The sequence below is a fragment of the Lissotriton vulgaris genome, chromosome 7, assembly GCF_964263255.1.
Source record: "Lissotriton vulgaris chromosome 7, aLisVul1.2, whole genome shotgun sequence".
Lineage (NCBI taxonomy): Eukaryota > Metazoa > Chordata > Amphibia > Caudata > Salamandridae > Lissotriton > Lissotriton vulgaris.
In genome coordinates this window covers 219,110,380-219,129,130 of record NC_141695.1, presented here as the reverse complement: position 1 = coordinate 219,129,130, position 18,751 = coordinate 219,110,380, and the positions used below count along the sequence as shown (strand labels likewise).

At 41.7% G+C, this 18,751-nt stretch overlaps 1 protein-coding gene across 2 annotated transcripts in view; it reads left to right on the top strand.

Moving 5' to 3' along the window:
* APLP1 (amyloid beta precursor like protein 1) overlaps window positions 1-18,751 on the top strand; it is a 244,753-nt gene that overhangs the window by 188,570 nt on the left and 37,432 nt on the right. For both annotated transcript variants that reach the window (XM_086929990.1, XM_086929991.1), the window contains exons 8-10: window positions 7,937-8,011; window positions 8,911-9,069; window positions 15,748-15,876. In XM_086929990.1, the coding sequence (XP_086786116.1) occupies window positions 7,937-8,011; window positions 8,911-9,069; window positions 15,748-15,876 (363 nt within the window). The remainder of the gene's footprint in view (window positions 1-7,936; window positions 8,012-8,910; window positions 9,070-15,747; window positions 15,877-18,751) is intronic.

The window sequence follows — 18,751 nt, the reverse complement described above, 5'->3', positions numbered from 1 at the left end:
CCAGGACGGGTTCCACAGCGGTATACAGCGCCAAGATGCCTGTCAGGTGATAGTGCGCTTTACAAGTATACATGCATTTACATTTACATACGCATTCAGGAGGGTTTACTGACCAGCAGCACCTGATGACTACTAACCAGTAAATCCAGGTTCAAGAAGGATTTAAAGACCAGTAGCAACTAAAGACTGGAATACTGACCTGCAGCAATTGCTTCTTTGAAAACCACATTTGATTTAATATAGGCTTTGAACAGGGTTTAATATTCTGAAGCCTTATCTTGAGTAAATATTGGAGTATTGTGTAACTTACACATTCCCTGATGTCTCAGGAAGTAATTAATCTGTTCATATCTCACTAAGCTGTCCTATACTCTAATTAGTATTTAGAACATGTAAAATGCATTTTTAAATTAGACCCTTCAAATTACCATTTTAGAGAATTACCACGGCTCGCAAACAAACCAAATGGAATAGGTGCGTGGATTGTGGTGCACAGAAGGTGGAATGTGTCTGTATCCAGGAGGGAAGATGTTGTGACCCTGCTTTATCTGTGATTTAGTTGCAGTAGACACTCAGTCGAAGATTATAGATCAATAGGTAACATGCTACCCAAATCCACAATCTAATAATTCACTTATAACAGCTGTAACAGATTTGATTTGATTTATTTTCTTATAGAGCGCCTGAATTACCCCCAAAGGGGTATCTCCGCACTGTTTGATTGCTCTTACCAGCCACATGTAGAGGTGGGTTAGAGCAGTAGGGTTGTAAGGTGTTTTCTAAACTGTAAGTGATCCGAACAGTGTCGCAGGTGTACCTGGATTGCAAGCCAGAGGGCAGGGTCTACATGGGAGAAAGCTTTTCCTCCCAAGCGCTCTTTATTATAGCGAGGAGTTACCAGGAGAGATTTGGATCCTGATCGGAGAGATCGGGTCGACAGGAAGTTGGTCAGTTTCTTTGCTAAGTAGCTGGGGCCTTTGTCATTCAGAGATTTGTGCACAATGCAACAAATCTTAAATTTGATTCTCATTCATACTGGCAGCCAGTGTAACTGTTGCTGAAGGGGCAGGGAAGAAGTACGAGGGGGGCGGTTAGCTCCCAGACAGGCAGCAGTGATCTGAACTACTTGCAGCCTATTCAGAGATGCTTCATTTGATGAAATCATCAGGGAATTGCAATAATCTAGCCGAATTAACACTAGTCCCTGGATAAGGGTTTTCGCCGTGTGTAGTGGCAGAAAGGGGAATACCTCCCTTTGCAGACCAAGCACGTGAAAGCATGACCCGACAGTCGATGGTGTGTGCTCTTTCATGGTCAACTTCTGGTCCAAACGGACACCCACGTTTTTTGCCACTAGTTTTGGCGTAGGTGCGGTGCCCATTTCCTTGGGCCACCACCCAGGAGGCACCAATTTTGCCTCCTGGGTGGTACATCCAATAAAGTAAGAGCCATGAAATTGTGTTTCCATCCAAAGTTTTCTTTTATTGAATCATTTAAGTAATACTCAATCCGCCCAGCCAACGTGTTTCGTCCCCAAAATGGGACTTCATCAGGGTTTTATTCAGTTCATCCGATGAATCATCGTCAAAAGTATATATCAAGCTGTGGTCATGTTTCATGTTACTCAGTGGGTCCTGTACATATTGCAAAGACAGACGCTAAATACCTTCCACATGAAGCCCTCTTGTCTTCTGTCCTTTCTTGAAATCCAGCAGTGAGGGTGAGGTCTGGAGGTGGAGGGAGGCCATTCCAGGACTTGGCCGCAAGGTAGGGGAAGGAAAAATATCCACTACAGCTTCAACATATGCAAGGGGTGTGAGCGAGGTGAAGGAAGGCGGAGCGAAGTTGTCTGGATGGTTGGTAGAAATTGAGGTGGTGGTTGATGTATGCTGGTCCTTTGTTGTGCATTGCTGTGTATTTTTGGATCAGCATCTTGAAGTGTCATCTCAGGAATCTCAGTGAAGTGTGAGGACAGGGCCAGTGAGGAGTGGCTACTTAAGTTTGCATTGCACATGTTAGTTTGGCCGCCTAATTAGCTACGGTTAAACCGACCTGCGTACTTCAAACCTCTCAAACCTGGCTGTCTTGGACAGCTGGATTGGAGAGCAAGCACAGGCGCACAGTGCCTTTTGGAGCATGGAGCCAGGCCAGAACAACTTTAGAACAGCGTCTGATTGGATGAGAGAGTTGGCTGTGGGCTTCACACTCAGAAGACGTGTTGCATAACAACATGGATGTACTGCAGAGCATCGAGTGGCAGTGTCTAGCAATTGTTTTTTTAATGTGTATATTCGTGTTAATGTGTATAGTGAGTATTTGTTGTGTATTATGTGTATATGTATATATGTGTGTATATGTTTTATGTATATTTTTTATGCCCCAATGTGATTTGCGAACAACCGCCATTGTCCACATTCAGCTTTGGAGCACCCACACTACTAGGAGAGCTAACACGGCGGCACTGAGCACCCACATCAAAATTCAGAGCACCCATACAACTGGGTGTACCTTGCTCTGGCTTACTAGTCAGCCTTCTGGTAACATGAATTTTAGATTTCTGGCAGTTGTGGAGTCAATGAAGATATTCACATGTATCCAAAAAAATAACTGGGTGAAATATAGAACTTTGTTCTTCACCAAGTTCCAGAGTTTGTGCACATTATTCAAAGTTTTGCATGGTCATTTTGAAAGAATTTCTATAAAGCGTATGTTTTGCTGTGTTTTAGTCCACCAAAAACATAGTTTTTTTTAGGGTGGGGAGGGTTGCCCTTTCTGCTGTTTTTGGTTTTCTTTCCAAAGCTTGTTAATTCAAAAAGTTCAAAAATGTATGCTTTTAAAACGCACTATTTGGCTACTTTATAAAATATTTTATGAGGAGGGGGTGGAAATCTCCCCCAAATTTCCACTGTACAATTACCGCTCACTCACTTTACTGCTGAGTGCGGTGTGTACTGGATATTTATGATAAACACTCCGAGGCTAACCAGCCACCATTATTCACAGCTGCCCCCTGTGTTATCCCCTTTTTGTTGACAGTCGAGCAGCTGCGACTCTCTGTGCGCCCCTTCAGGACCATTTCACCCCTCGTGACTCAAAAACCTGCCTCCGTCACTGCTTTGCACACGTGGGTCCAAATCTCATCTTCATTTTCAGTGTTAAGTTGAAGACCATCATGGCAGAGAGAAGTTTAGACAACAGTTGCAACCAGGCCGAAGCGCATTTAATGCCACATCAAGGAGCGGTGTCAGCACCTGAGCAGGCAACCCCTTACTCAGCTTCTTACACTTTCTCTAGTCAACTCAACAACACAACATTTGCCATACTACACTCTCAACACCCGCAAGTAGAACACAAAGAGCAAAGAAAGCAAATCATACAAAGTAGTGTACATTACCAAAATCTGGCATAGTGCTCAACTGAGGGTGTGGCCTTTGAACAGATCTGGTGGAACAGTCTGAAAATTATCAAAAGTATTTTGCCTGTGTACCAGGCATGAACTGCTACTTTCACATCAAGCATGCTATCATATTTGTCTTTGGGTCTGGTTCGTGCTATAAAAAAACAGAAATGTAACAAACAAGTAATCCATTGTTTCACGGTTTCTGGACAGTGGCGGAGAGGTGTTAGGCCTCAGTCCACCCTCGTAGTACTCGCCTTGCTCTGCATGTTTGCGGGAACAGCTCATTAGCGTTCAGCCCAAGTGCGTAATTAACTTTTCTCACCCCCCCCCCCCCCCCTCCCAAACCCCAAGCTTCTACTCAGGGGGCAGTGAGCTCACTACCTTTCCTCTGGCAGTGGCTTGCAGCAGATCCTGCAGCGCCACCTGTCGGCAGTCTCTGACCCGGAAGTGCTGTGGACGGAGGCGCTATACCAGAGGTCTTCAATCTGTGGGCTCGACTCCCCTGGGGGGTCGGAGAGTGTGTGGGGGCTGGAGTCATGGAAAGGGGGTCGCACATTTCCAGACCTCACTTCTGCCTGGAATCCCAAATGTTGTTTTCCTTTTGGAAAAAGACAACCATCCGTACAATGCTTCTGCTGAAGTTAATTGAGTCTCCTGTGCTGTGAAAGAAAGAGGCCGGGCAGACAGGTAAAACAATCCTTCACACAAGGGGGCCTGCTTGGCTGAATGAAATGCAAATGCAGCTATGAGTTAATCTGCAAATGTAAAGGGTGCTTGGGAGCGGTAATCACTCCAAGCATTGTGATTGCAAAGATTATTTTTTTTTCCCAGTGGTAGTAGGAAGAGTTAATACCTGGGTTGTGAAGTCGTGCTTTTAATTGTAAATGCATTTACACATCGCGTAGAACCCCTGAGTAGGGATGAAGGGACAGATATGCAAAAAAAAGAAATTGCATTACTTTTGTACTGGTATTACTAAAATCTACATTTTGGAAGCTCCATGTCATCCTAAATATTATAAAATAATGACTTGTGCATTCACAGTGCTTTCTGTCACAGGCCGTTCCTTGTAGCACAAAAAATACAAAAGTCACTATTCTCCACTGCACCAACTAAATGTAAACCTGTGGCTCTCTGGTTACAGACACAGACCTCTGCAGTGCATTAAATAATAGAGGTTTCATAATGTACTACAGTGAATTTCCCAGTGAGTAACAGCTTTTTAAAATGTATTTTTCATTTAAGCTACCTATTATTTTATATGTAGCTACCTAATTGGGAAAGGTCTACAAAATGAACAAATATTTTGGGGCTTATTTATGAGACGCTTGTGCCGCTGGCACGTCAGTTTTTTTTTTAAAGCTCCGGCAGGTGAAGAACTGGGGTTTAACCCAGCGGCGTCAAGGGCACGCCTAAGATCTTCGAGTTCACCTGTCTTAGTATACAGAGACACGGAATACTTCTGGATGGCATCAGAGACCACGTTTATTAGCTTCAGCTAGTAACAGTGATCCTAGAAATACATCACGGTGTATATTCTCAGGAGACTGCTCCTTTTACTAAGGCGAGACGTCTCCTTTTATACCCAATATTCACATTATAAATGTACACCCAAAATTCTAGCCAATAAGGTACATTTTCAAACAAGGTATCACATAACAAAAACTCAATTTACAGTATCCCAACCCAAAAGTTAATTATTAGGAATGTCCCAAATTCAATCTCCACAAGCTGGACAAACCTATAATTGAAAGCATAACCCGTGTAATGAAGAAACATAAAAAAGAAACAGTAACAGATGCTGAACAAGTTAAGGCATGTGCAAGGAAACTAAAAGTTAATGCTGTCCTGAACATTGATTGGCAATCTCAGACAAAGATCGATCAGGGAAATTGGCTTTGCGAGGTCAGTTTCAGGTGAAGAGGTCAGTTTCTTACTGTTCATTTCAGAGTCAAAAAGAAACCTAGTTAATGTATACATGAACTAAGAAGGCCAGGCCACTTTGTTCGCCAGGCTATCTTCACAGGCCTACGTGAGGGCAAAACAAAATGGTGGCACAGAACAGAATGGAGTCAGACTCGAGAATTACAAAACCTCACAGGGCAAGCGTCTCAAATATATCTATGTGGCGGCACAAAGTCATCCAGGGTGGCTTTGCATGGCCTCGTAGAGATGGAGTGAGGCAAAGCAGTGCAAGAGGCTGCGCTGACTTACTCTGTGTCATGTATGCATTCCATGGGCATTGCGGCGGGTGTTCCCATGGAACGCCCATGGATTTTGACGCTGCCCAAGATTTCCAAAACCATGTCACCAGGTGTTCTGCATTCTACAGCACACACAGAGAGAGGAATACCCCACTCAGGATTATTTTTGTGCAGGAAGGTGCCCCTTCCTGCACAAAAACCATTGTGCCTATGTTGGCGCTAGACAACAATTTGTGCCCCAACGCAGGGGGAAAGGACAGGAATGTAACATATTCCGCATTCCTGCATTTTCACATTGGCATAGGGCAGTGCAGCCAGAACACTTGCGGCACTGCCCTACGCCAATTCCTCATAAACGAGGCCCTTTGTTTTCAGCCACACCTTTGACTACGCTCCCACGATCACTGACCTCTGCTTTGCTAAACACGGTTGAATTTATTTCCCCACTATAAATATGATTTGCTGTGGGAATTGGGGGCGTTTATGGCTGTTGATACTTGGCAATGATGTGAAGTACTGAGTTCTAGAAATGTTTGTCAGGTGGGGGTCCTTACACCGAAAAGATTTTGACAGTGTGGTCCAGGGCCGGACTGACCTTAGCGAGCACCGGGCAATCCCCCGGTGGGCCGCACGGGTGGGGGCTGGTTTTGGGCCCCTGGGGGCAGTTTTTGTTGCAGGGCCGTTTTTGGTTCTCAGTCCGGCCCTGGTGTGGTCTCGGCATTAAAAAGTTTGAAGACCTCTGCCCTATACACAACCTAGCAGGGGACGACTGACCGTTGTTTCTAAGATTACAGCCATTTCTATACCCCAGAGACTGACCATGCCTGGGGCTTGGGTCCTATGGACAGCCCATGGCAGAGCGGGGGTGGGGAGGGGGTGTTCAACCCTCTTTGTTATTCTTAGGCAGAGGAAAGACTGACTAAGCGAAAATAGCACCTTGGGTTTGGAAAAGAAAAACAAACCTGAACTGATTGATATGTGACTTAAATTTATTGCAAGGGCCATAAAGGGGAGGGGACAGACCGTGATCTTTGGTCTTTTTTGGCAGAAAAATGCTGTTTAATAGTTGCAGGGACGCAGATTTTTGTTGTTCTGTCACGTGCAGAGTGAGGTCACTCTACTTGGATTATTTTGTTGTACTGGTATTGGTGAGATACAGCGGAGTGTGTATGTAGCACTGCAAAGTTTGTTATAGATTCTCATTCTGTACACTCTTCTGCCATCTAGTGTTAAATCTAGGTATTACAGTTTATTTGTTTCAAGCCCAATGGATTTCACCCTACCAAATAAATAAACAGAGAGCCAAACTCAGCCTCAGAGTAAAGCAAAGAGAGTCCTGGGGATAGGTAGCTCAGTGCTCGTTCAAATATTTACAACGGCACTGAACGTGACACAAGAAGAGGGAATAAAGATCAAATTATATTTTAGGCACAGGTGTTATTTTAAGCATGCGATTAGAGTTGAACAGCTACACTTAAAATATGACCCGCATGGGAAAACTCTCGGATCCAGTCGTGCTCAGTCAAGCCCTGGAAATAGACGTCCACTCCTGGAAGATGCTCAGTGTTCTGCAAAGAGTGACTTCCTTTTCATCACTGAAGGCGGACTCAAGCAACCAATGCAAATAGATTTTATTTAAGGATGGGAGATATTCTCATCCTTCATTGATTCGTGTACTCTTATTCACCAGAATTACAGAAATGCTATTAAAGAAGTTAGGTGAATAGTGCATACCTTTTCTTAAGGTGTAGACTCTTGTAATTATTTGATTCAGAGTGTTCAGTTTAGAATCATTAGCTTGAATAAGATAGTACACTACCAGTAGACCCTAGGGCGCAAATTTACTAAAAAGTCACTTAACACAGCTTGACAACTTGCTGCACTGTGTTGTGGGACAGTAAGAGAGCAGGAATGTGCTAAATCTACTGAGTGCAGCCTAGCACCTACACAGGCGTTCTTGTGCCTTGGTGCAAGGGTGCCTGCGTAACAGCCTGGATTGCTTTTTGTGCAGGAAGGGTCACATTTGTAAAGTGCAAACATATCACCTAGGTTTCAAGATGCTGGGAGCCATCGGGGAGCTTAAGTGAAATATTTCCCAAAGTCACATGAGTCTGAGCTGAGCTGCTGCCGGGGATCGAACCGCGAGCCCCATGCTCGGAGTCCGGCACTCTGGCCGCTGTGCCACACCTCTTCCTCAGTAGACACTCATGAACAAGGTGTTCTTGTCCACATGGTGCAGACAGTGCACATCTGTCGATGATGCATGTGCCTGTGGTGTTCTGTGTTTTCTTCCATCATGTGCTCATGCCTGCGCATCCCGTCTCCTTTGCAGGTGATGAAGGAATGGGCTGAAGCTGACAACCAAGCCAAGAATCTCCCCAAAGTGGAACGTCAGGCGCTTAACGAGGTACCTGCTGTGGCTGAGGGGTGCAAAGGGAGTTGCGTTTGTCAGGAGGGGACAGGTAGATGTGGAGGGGAAAGAAGGGAGGAAAGAAGATCGTACAGACTAGGTGCAGAGACCTGGTATAGGAACATCGAAAGACATGGTGGAGAGTAAGGAGAAAGACAAAAAAGGAGTAGGGGGAAGAAAGATAAAGCTGGGAAAGGGGAATGAGATGAGGATACAGAGAACAAACAAGATTGTGATGGGAAGGAGTAGAGACGGTAATGTGGAAAAATGGTTACATTGGAGGAAAAGATGAAAAGGGTGAAGGAGGCGATTTCTGAAAGGACAATTGAGATGAGGACTGAAATAAGACATATATAGTCAGGGAGGAAAAAAAGAGGTATCGTGACTAACGGGGAGTTATAGTGACTAAATAGCTGGTTAAAGGGAGAAGAGGGTGAGGGCACGAAGAAGAGACTTGAGAGGGAAGTAAATAAATGTTTTAGGGACAAAAAAAGTCAAGAATCCAAGAGGGGCAAAAAAGGATGAAGAGAGATGGTGATGTATAAATCAAACGAAGGACTGGTAGGAGGGTAGACGTGGGCTCAGGAAAGACTGACATTAAGGAAAACATATGGAAAGACAAGAACAGAAGGCTGGAGGGAAAGAAAGTTGCCTGAAGAAAGTAAAGATTCAGAAAAGGGGGTGGTGATGAAAGTAAAGAGCAGTGTGCACAGGAAGAAGGAAAATAGGGTGGCCTAGCATGAGGTGACCTGCAGGAACAGGAAAAGATTGTCAGGTAGGAACGAGATATGAAGGGTTGAGAAGAGATGGAGGAGAGTGAAGGACTGAGATCGAGGGCAGCGTGCCTCCATAACGTCTTCCATGTTTTCATTTACTTTTCTGTATGTTTCCTGCAGCACTTTCAGACCATCCTGCAAACCCTGGAAGATCAGGTGGCTGGAGAGAGGCAACGGCTGGTGGAGACTCATCTGGCGAGGGTAGTGGCTGACCTCAACGACAACAGACGAGTGGCCCTGGAGAGCTACCTATCAAGCGTACAGGCTGAGTCCCCTCAGGTACCAGTGGCATGAGGATTCCCATATCGCTTCCTCACAGTAGGGTCTTTCAGAATCCCAAGCTCCTTGTCCCTTCGCCTGTGTAATGTGACCTACTCCAGGTCCTTCTGCTCACTATTCGTTAGTGCAGTGTTCTAGGTTTGTTTACGTGTAGACCTCTGTTTTTGGATCTCTCTCTTCCCAAATTCTTCTCTTCCCCCACTTTACAGTTACTGTTACAGTGCCTGCAACCTAAAGGGTTAAAGTAAATAATGAAGGTATGATAAGATAACTATTTATTAAGTGTGCGAATACCCGGAGGCATCTTGGCGCTGCTGCTGTTCTAAAGGATTTAGTTGGACATTTGAGATGGGCCCTTACTAGTTTACAAATAGCCAGGTTTTTTAAGCTTTCCTAAAAGGAAGAAGACTGGTCATGGATTTAAGATCAAGCAGTAGGCTGTTCCACAGTTTCGTGGGGCAGGCTATAACACTTTTGCCGCTTCAAGAGGACCACTTGATCTTGGGGACTCTGAAGTTTTTGGCTGAAGTGCAACAGAGCACCTAGTGGGAATATACCACCTGAAGCGATGCTTAAGATACTCTGGGTCCATATCATGAAGGGTGTTAAAGGCTATACAAAGGGCCTTAAAGGCAATGTGCTGCCTGATTGGTAGCCTGTGTAATTTAGCTAGGGCCAACTCAAACCTGGGAATCCCTAGAAGCATGTGAGCTGCTGCATTTTGCAGCGTCTAAAGTTTGTTCAGAAGTTGCTGTTGTATGTTCAAATAAAGAGCATTGCAATAGCCTATTGTGGGTAGGGCAAGGGTCATCACATCAGTCTTCGGCAGTTCGAAGGAAAGGCGTGAAAGTATTTTCCTTATTGTCCATAGGGTATAGAAGGATGATGAGGTGATCGGGTTTATTTGACCTCCAAAAGAAAGTTTGTCCTCAAACATGACCCCTAAATTCTTACTTTCTTTAACAGAGTCAGTAGAGTTCTAAGTGCTTGGGGCCACCAGGCTGGGGGCCAGTAAGAGACATTGTTACCAAAGGGAAGTACTTCAGTCTTCCCAGGATTTAACTAGAGGAAACTGTCATTCATCCAGTTGCTTACTGCCAGGATATAGTTGTGAAATCTAGTGGCAGCATCATTCGTGTTGCTGGAAAGCAAGACTACTATTTGTGTGTCACCGTCATGTGACACCAAAGAGAAACCGAAAGCTTTAATCAGACTGGCCAGTGGTGTGATATATATGTTAAAGAGCGTTGTGCTCAAGGAGGACCCTTGAGGAACCCCGCAGGGCAAAGAAAAGGGATTGGTGACAAACTCATTCAGGGCAACAAATTGTTCCCTTTCTGAAAGGAAGGATCCCAATAAAGTTGATACCGCTCATCTTATTCCAGTGTTCCCCTTTTCAAATGCCGCTGATCGATCAAGTAAAATGAGGGCTGCTCTGCCTCTCCTATTTAGACTAGCTCTTGTGTCCCCTGAGGCCACAATCTGGTCTGGTTCTGTGCTATGCCTACTCCTGGTTGAAAAAAGGTAGGCAAACAAGCAAAACTAATATCCAGAAAAAAGTGCAGAACCTCAACTAGTTGACTTATTTCATCCTTGGCTACTGCACCACATTAGATTCTACTCCAGGGAGCGATAGGGGAGAGAAAGAAACAGGATAACAACTGAATTATATTTTTTTTCTCAAATGTGTTTTTATGGCATTTTAGAACAAAAACATGCGACAATCCCGCACAACTTCCCACGCTAAATTATATTTTTTTATATAGATTGAAGTTACACTCTGATACCATTGGCACTCCAAAACTCAGCACTCCATCCACTCCATCTGCCAAAAAACAGCAGCTGGAGTGGACTTGAATCAGATGGCCATGTCGAACACCTCACTCCTTTTGTGAACGTCTGATCTCTCCTCACATATCCAAATAATTATGGTGTCTGCTTTTCAGTTAAAACCAATAATAACTGATAAAATTAAACCTATGAGAATAGTTGCATCTCAAAAGAAATCAGAAAATAACGGATTTTGTTACACTTTTACACCTCCAGAATCAGCCCTTAGCTTTATATTGTGATGATCAGAAAAGCATGCCTATAGACACCACTCCCCCTCATACAGAAGGATCAGAGAGCATATCATGAATATTACATGAACATTATTTTTTTTGTAGAAATATTTATTTAATTGGAGCTACACTGTAGACATTAAATCGTATGACTCACAAACCTTTTATTACGGAGGGTGACCCAAGAATGAAATGGGAAGAATGGAAGGAATGTTATTATTTACTGAATTGTGCAGAAAATGTTTTATTTTCCAGAAAGGAAAAATTAAATTTTTGTTACTCTGCTGAGGCCCAGGTGGTCTTAAAATGTCTGATTGGATAGAATAAAAACCTACATCTGGTGGCGAAGGTAATGTGTTTTTTACTCTTAGAAGATTTAGACATTTAGACATTTATTTCAAATCTACCTGTATGTGTGGCAGTTTATCAATATAATTTCTATCTCAGGAAACAAGGAGCCAATGAAAAGGTGGAAGATCGTGTTTCAGTACTAAGGAATCTGACATGGACATGTTGATTTGGGAATCTGAAAGACAAATTGATCAGCGACTAATTTATATGTATTAAATGGATTGCTGTATCACAAATATACAAGATAGAGACTTTGGTTTAGTGTTAGTGCATTTCTGAAAGCTGTGGTTGCAATAATAATTAAGGCAGAACTAATTTCAGATGTGTTAAATAATTCCACTGAAAAATATACTGTAAGGAAAATAGTAGTGACGAAACAAGAACAACTAAGGATAGTAAGGATGACAATAAAAAAAGGATGCCTCTGTTAGTTACTGTGACAGGCATAGAATGGATGTATAAAAAGGGAAATGTTACTGATGCGGAACACAGGCCATCTAGCTTATGACAAAATATGTCTTGCATTTAATCATAAATGTTTAAGCTACAGAGGTCAATTTGGCTGAGTGTGTCAGGAAAAAAAAAGAATTGTTCAGTTAAGTATAGTACCTCAGTCAAGAACAGGATTTTACTGATATGGTTAAAGATGACAGGAAGGTGTTCATGAGGCAATCTTAGATATCTGTATATCAGTAGTAAATCTAGGAAAAACAGGTATGTGATATTACAATAAAATTGAGATTAGTGGAAGACTCTGGTTCACTATATTCTGTAATCAATTGGGGAGTATGGGAAGAATCTTTTAGTGAAGCTTTAGGTGCAGAATCCGAACAGGCAGACATTAATCCACAGAGTTTTACAATTGAACCAATTAAGTTACACTGGTTCTGCAAATTAAAATGAGAAATTAAGGACAAGCATGCATGCAGAGTGTAAATTATAGGTGGTTTAAAATGGCCTTCCGCCCTAGGCTGGTTGGTTCAATGAGAATTGGGCATATTACTTGATCCCAATAGTATTACTTGTTGGCAGTGGGCCTCGAACAGAGGAAGCTGTGACGAAGGAATTTCCAGCTGCTTTTCTGGTAAAATCTGAAAACTCAATGGTTTTGAACTCAGATTAGTTCTTAAAGATGTTCAACCCTGTGTTCTCATAGTTAGGAATATTCTACTTTGTATTAAGGAATGAGTAATTGAAGAATTAGGTAAATTAGAAACAGCTGGCATAATAGAGCAAGTTGAATCTACAGAGTGGCTTGCACCCCTTGTAGTGGCATGTAAGGCCAATGAGCGAGTGAGACTGCATGTTGATGTAAGGGACTTCAGTATGCGTATCTTAGTAGACCGGTTTCCTTTACCACATATTTTTGAATTATCAGCCATGACTGGGGATATTAATTGATTCTTTACAATAGATCTCACTGCAGTGTACCATCAAGTACTATTACACCATGTTAGTAAACATCTCAACCATTCGCACATATTAGCTGAGTCTGCACCACAAAATAAGGATGAAGTCAGTGCCCTTCTAGGGTTGGCAGAATTTTGCTTTAAATTTGTCAATACTTTTCTGTTAAATGTTTTACATTAGGTAATTACTGAAGAATGGTTGCAAATTTGCACGGTCAAAGGAGTTTCAACTAGCATTTGAGGACGTCTAAAATAGTTTATGCAAGGCACCATTTTTGCAAGGTTATGACCCTAAATGTGAAATCTTTGTAACAATGGGTGCTAGCGGTAAAAGGTTAGTGGCAGTTCTATCCCAACCTAATTAAGTTGGTGATGACGTTCTAGCATTTGAACACTTCTCCTCTGTTGGAATTAAAACTCGAAAAGGAATCATTCAAAGAGAAACACTTGGATGTCAGAGGGGAATTAATCATATTTGTCAGTTTGTGTGAGGGTCCAAGGTATTATTACATTGGGATCATAAACAAAGGTTCTCACCACCAAAGGTTAAATAACGTTCATCCTAGAATTGCAAGGCTTTCAATGCAACTGCTTGATTACAACTAAGAAGTGCAATATGTACCTGTTGCATGCAATATGATAGCAGATTTCCTTAGCAGGTAACCTTTACCCACCCATAAAGGACAGAACCAAGGAAGAGTGGAATGAACGTATGTTTGTAACTTTGTCTGGCATGGATCTGCAGGGTGACTGCAGAGGATAGATAGACCATTTTTATTGCACAATGAATTCAAATCATTTTCAATGAGGCCGTATATAAAAACAAAAACAGTTTAAAGTGCATGTGTTCCAATATTGTAAAAGAGTATAAAAAGTAATTTCAGTCAGTTGCTTAAAAAATTAAAAAAGTTTAAACACTGCTTAATGCTTAAGCAACTATAATCATGAAGCCCTTACAAAAATTAGGCACAGCATTATGAATTATAGTTCTGTGCGATGGTCGGAATCCAAAACTGCCTTTACAGCAGAGGAATCAAATGTACTATTGGGGCAGGACAAGGTACAAGAAGTGTGATGGACTTTGTGAGTAACCGATGGCCATGGGAAAAAAAAATTAGATAAAGTTTTGACTCCATTTTGTGAAGCAAGGAACGGACATTTGGTTGACAACAGTCTTTTGATAAGTAGAGGGTATCTTGTACCTCTCGTTACTTACACAACAAAACTGTTACTTTATGCCCTGAGAGTCATCTGGTCTTAGTTAAAACTAAGAGTTAGGTCAAACAATCCTATTGGTGGCTGGGATTTACCAAGTAGGTAGAAGGTGTTGTATGTGAGCGCGTAAGGTGCATCAATTCTGTTAAGTCACAAATTACTTTCAGACCATCTTTACACCCCATTGAGTTGCCAAACATGCCTTTGGAGATGATTGGGATTGGTGTTTTGGGACCAATGCAAGATGATGAGGGTATGGTAAAATTTGTCATTGTGGTTGTTGATCGTGTTTCCAAATGGCCAGAAGTGAAGGTAGTGACTAGGGCAGATGCTAAGGCTGTTGAAAATGTATGGATGAAATTTGTCAGAGAGGGCCTACCTAGAACTATAGTAAGTGATAATGAAAGTCAATTCCTTGCTGAAGTATTTCAATAGCTAGTTGATAGGAATGGAATTAAACATATGTCGGTATCTGTGTACCAATTAGAAGGTAATGGGTGTTTAAAGCTCTTCATTTGATTGATAAAAAATTGGCAAAGAGCAATGTTGTGGGAATAAAAGATTGCAGCTTGTGAAGCTACAGTACGTAGCCCTTTCATCTTGAAGTGAGGTACAATGCCACTAATAAAGGACGACATGGGATGAATCAACAAAACTAGGAAAGTGGATTGGTCCCATGAGGATGTTAGAGGAGAAATAGAACAAATGTAATGGATGAAATGGAGTGAGGAAAGTAGAACTCCTGGTTGGAGGTTTTGTTAGGGTTAAAAAGTGAGGAAAAAAGAATGTAGATATTCTTCTCCTTTACGAAAAAAATATTTTGTATTGTTGCATTATTAAGTGTGGCATGCCAGCCGGTTGTCCTTCTACAAAGGAAAAGACACACTGTTATTGCCTAAGAGTAAGCGTGAGTTGTCTTTTAAAGCAACCAGTTATGATTGGTTGGTTGATGATACCATCTGATCTTTATCTAAACCTATATAATCTTAAAGAAGTGTAATATCCCCATTAAGGCACATTCTTGAGATGGGATAGGACTGTACTGCGGGAAGAGGAGTTTGAGTGTTTGGAAATGAGACCAGCATAGAGATGAGGAGAAAAGTTACTTGAAAGAGCAATTTAAAAGCAAGGGTACAAAGAAGGGAGTTAGAAGCAGGAAACAGAGGGTATAGTTTACAATAGGAATAAATAGGAAAAGGAAGGAAGGAATGAAAATACAATTCTTTGAAAGCTGTGGAAACAAACCTTCTCCATACATTTTTGTTGAGTAAACCATGGTAACCACTGAATGTTATAGGTTTTGGAAACATTGGAAAAAATGAAAAAACACCACAATCTACAACAAATATAAACTGAAAACAGGAAACCAATAAATGGCCTACTATTCTGAGTCCTGCTATTCTTCTACTTGAAAGGTTTACTTGGTTTCCTCCTCTGAATACAGCCAATGACTGCAGGTGTTTTTCAGTCCTAAGAGTGACTGGCCCCCTTTCACAGGGTTGATCTTGGTCCACATTACATAGTCCTTGTGCAGTCAAGGAGGTACTTATTTCCTCTCCCATGCTTTACCTAGTCCAACTTTCATCTTTTTCAGTCCCTTCCTGCTCAGTGAACTCTTGTTTTACTCTTTCACTGTTCAGCCCGAGCGTGTACTGATGGCATTGAAGAGATACCTACGTGCCGAGCAGAAGGACCAGCGTCACACTCTACGCCATTACCAACACGTGCTGGCTGTTGATCCTGAGAAAGGCGAGCAAATGAAGTTCCAAGTGAGTGAGATCACTGCATCACTTCCCCCTTCCATTGAGTTTAGTGAGAAAAATCTAATGTCATCTTTGATGCAACATCAATCCATCAACTGTTTCTCAAATACTCCTTAGATGTTATTTTGCTGTTGCATAGTGTCTTGTTCCCTGTTTCCATTATATCTCATTCTCGTGATTTTTTAAATGTGATGTAACTTATTGTCCTCCCATTTCAGCTGACATTTATTTTCTCTGTTTATTTTGAGGGTGTTTAATAGTTCTACATGTCTCCTTCTTGTTGCAGGAGAGTGCTAAGACAAATAGAAAACAAATATTAGTTAGAGACCCATTGGTAATGTCTAATGCTGATATTCTTGAATCACTGACCACATAGATGTGGTATTGAGTTAAAAATACACAGCCGTAGTTCCATTTTACAGCTTTTCCTGAAACATTTGTAGTTTGGTTTTGCTGTGATGTTTGGATTAAATAAGTTTCACCTCTTGGGTCATTTGACTCCCATAGATCTGTCCTTTACACTGTCTGAAGGCTCATCATGATAGAAGGTTGGTCTCTGTTTTTTTCTGTTGGGGCCATAATAGTTGGTCAGCTTCCCAAGACATCCTCATCCTCTGTCTAATGAGACTTTTGCATTGTGCATAGAATGCTTAGCATTATCCCTTCATGGAAGCCAGTTGAGTCCTTGAAGGTTGCAGGTGGTTACAACGTCACAGATTCCGACATATTCTAATCACTGCTTTCTGAAGCCTCCTGATAAATGCATTCCAATGGAAGCAATGTTATTACTATAGTCTAGTCAGGCCATCAGAAGGGGTCTGATCCACACTACGCTGTGGTCGGTTTTGGAAGGAAGGACTATTTGGAGAAAGGAGAGCTGCAGATTGGTCCCCTTGAGCACTGACTTAGGAACCTGGGAGTGGATTCCTGTCCTACCATGATCAAGATGTTGGTCTTGGCTCAGTTCAGGAAAATGAGACTCGTTTATCCATTATCGGTTCAAATATAGGGTCCGCAATCACACCAACAATCCAAGTTACAGGTATTATGCAATCTCAGATCTTGAACTAGACGCCAGCAAGAGAATCAAACCTACAAGATTAGCCGTCAATATGACAATTAAATCACAAACCATACTGTTAAAGCACACAGCGGATACTATTGATTTAGATATGCAAATGTTATCATGTAATCTTATATCTCCACGCACGCTCATTGCTACCCAATGGAGACAGTAAATGTCTCAGTCCGACATAAAAAATACTCAGAATGTCCTTTAATCTCTTAACTATAAAAGATTCCAGATCGTCCCAGTCCAATCAACCAGTGTCAAATACAAGATGCAGAATCTTTGATTGCAAATACGTATAAATACATGGGGTCCGATTCACAGAAGTAATCTGAGATGAAAGTCTAACTTTACGACTTTTGATATTCACAAAGGCCATTTACAAGTAGTAAAGTTAGACTTTTGATCTAACTTTAGACCTAAAGTCTAACTTGGACCAAAAGTCTAACTTTACTGCTACTAAATTTAAACTTTTGGTCTAAACTTAGACCAAAAGTCTTATTTTACTACTCGTAAATGCGCTATGTGAATACCAAAAGTCGTAAAGTTAGACTTTCCTCTCAGCTTAGTTCTGTGAATCGGGCCCTTCATCTTTAGTGCAAGTGTCTCGGGCCAAGCTTGAGAGGCATATTTTTATTAAAAAGATTGTTCTTGCGAACAAAATCACACAATGTAAAGATGCATTAAAAAAAACGGCCTAAAAAAAAACATTTCTCAACTTTGCCGGGCTGTGAATTTTTTTTCAAGCTGTTTTAAAAAAATTCTTGCAATTATCTTAATTACTGGATTTGGTTTTTACCACGTTTTAGAAAAATGTGTCACCATTGTAAAGGGTAAACTTTGTTTTTTCTATTGCTGAATTTAAAAACATGGTAGCCTTATATTTTTTTATCTTCCTAACCTATATTTATTTTAATTGCTGCGGTCACTATACATTTTTTTATTTTTATATTTGGAGCATACAAAATAATTCTGCTAATTGCATGGATTAACTATTGCATCTGGGCTCTCTGTAGTACAAAGTGTAAGAAAGGTAAAGTGCTTCATATGTAAAAATCATTGGCCTCAACTGACTTTGCTAGCAACTGTATTTTAGGCAAAACATAGCACCCCAATGATGGCACCCCAATGATGGCAATGAAATACATTACTAAAAGACATTCCTAAAAGACATATGTTACATTATGCGCCAGAACAATTTGGTTCTGAAAACTATTAGCATTAAGTAATTGCTTAATATGTGGATATACCAATGCGGTTCCTTTTTCTTGTTTTTAAAATTTAATGTTAAAGTTTAAATATAAATAACCGATATGGAGCTGACATGCTTACGCCATGGTGGGATGCTAATAGTTGCTGTGCCTCTTGACACAGAGTCCGAGGACAGTGGGCAAGATAGCCTCTTGGCATGCACAGCTTGATTTAGAGATGGAGATGTGCTATCAGAATGGAGTGGCCTCCACAATTGAGTTTTTTATTATAGAGGGAGTGGGACCAAAACATGATGGAGCAGGGTGGATCTCACAGCATGGGGACAGGTGCATCATGCATGGCACTTTACATGTTTTGTACCAGAATAAGTAGCTTTTCCTTGTTTAAGCTAGCAGCTACACTTCCATGCAAAAATCAAAGTGGCCAGTCATAGCCCAGGGTCACCCTCTGTTCCCACCTCCAAGTATCTGCAGATATGGAGAGTGCATGGTAACTCCGGACTGAGGCATCTCCTGTGCCTGCCCGTCTTCAATACAGGAATTCGTCTCAGCCTGGGACCAGCAGACTGGATGAGATCTTCTCCCTATATGTCAGCACAAG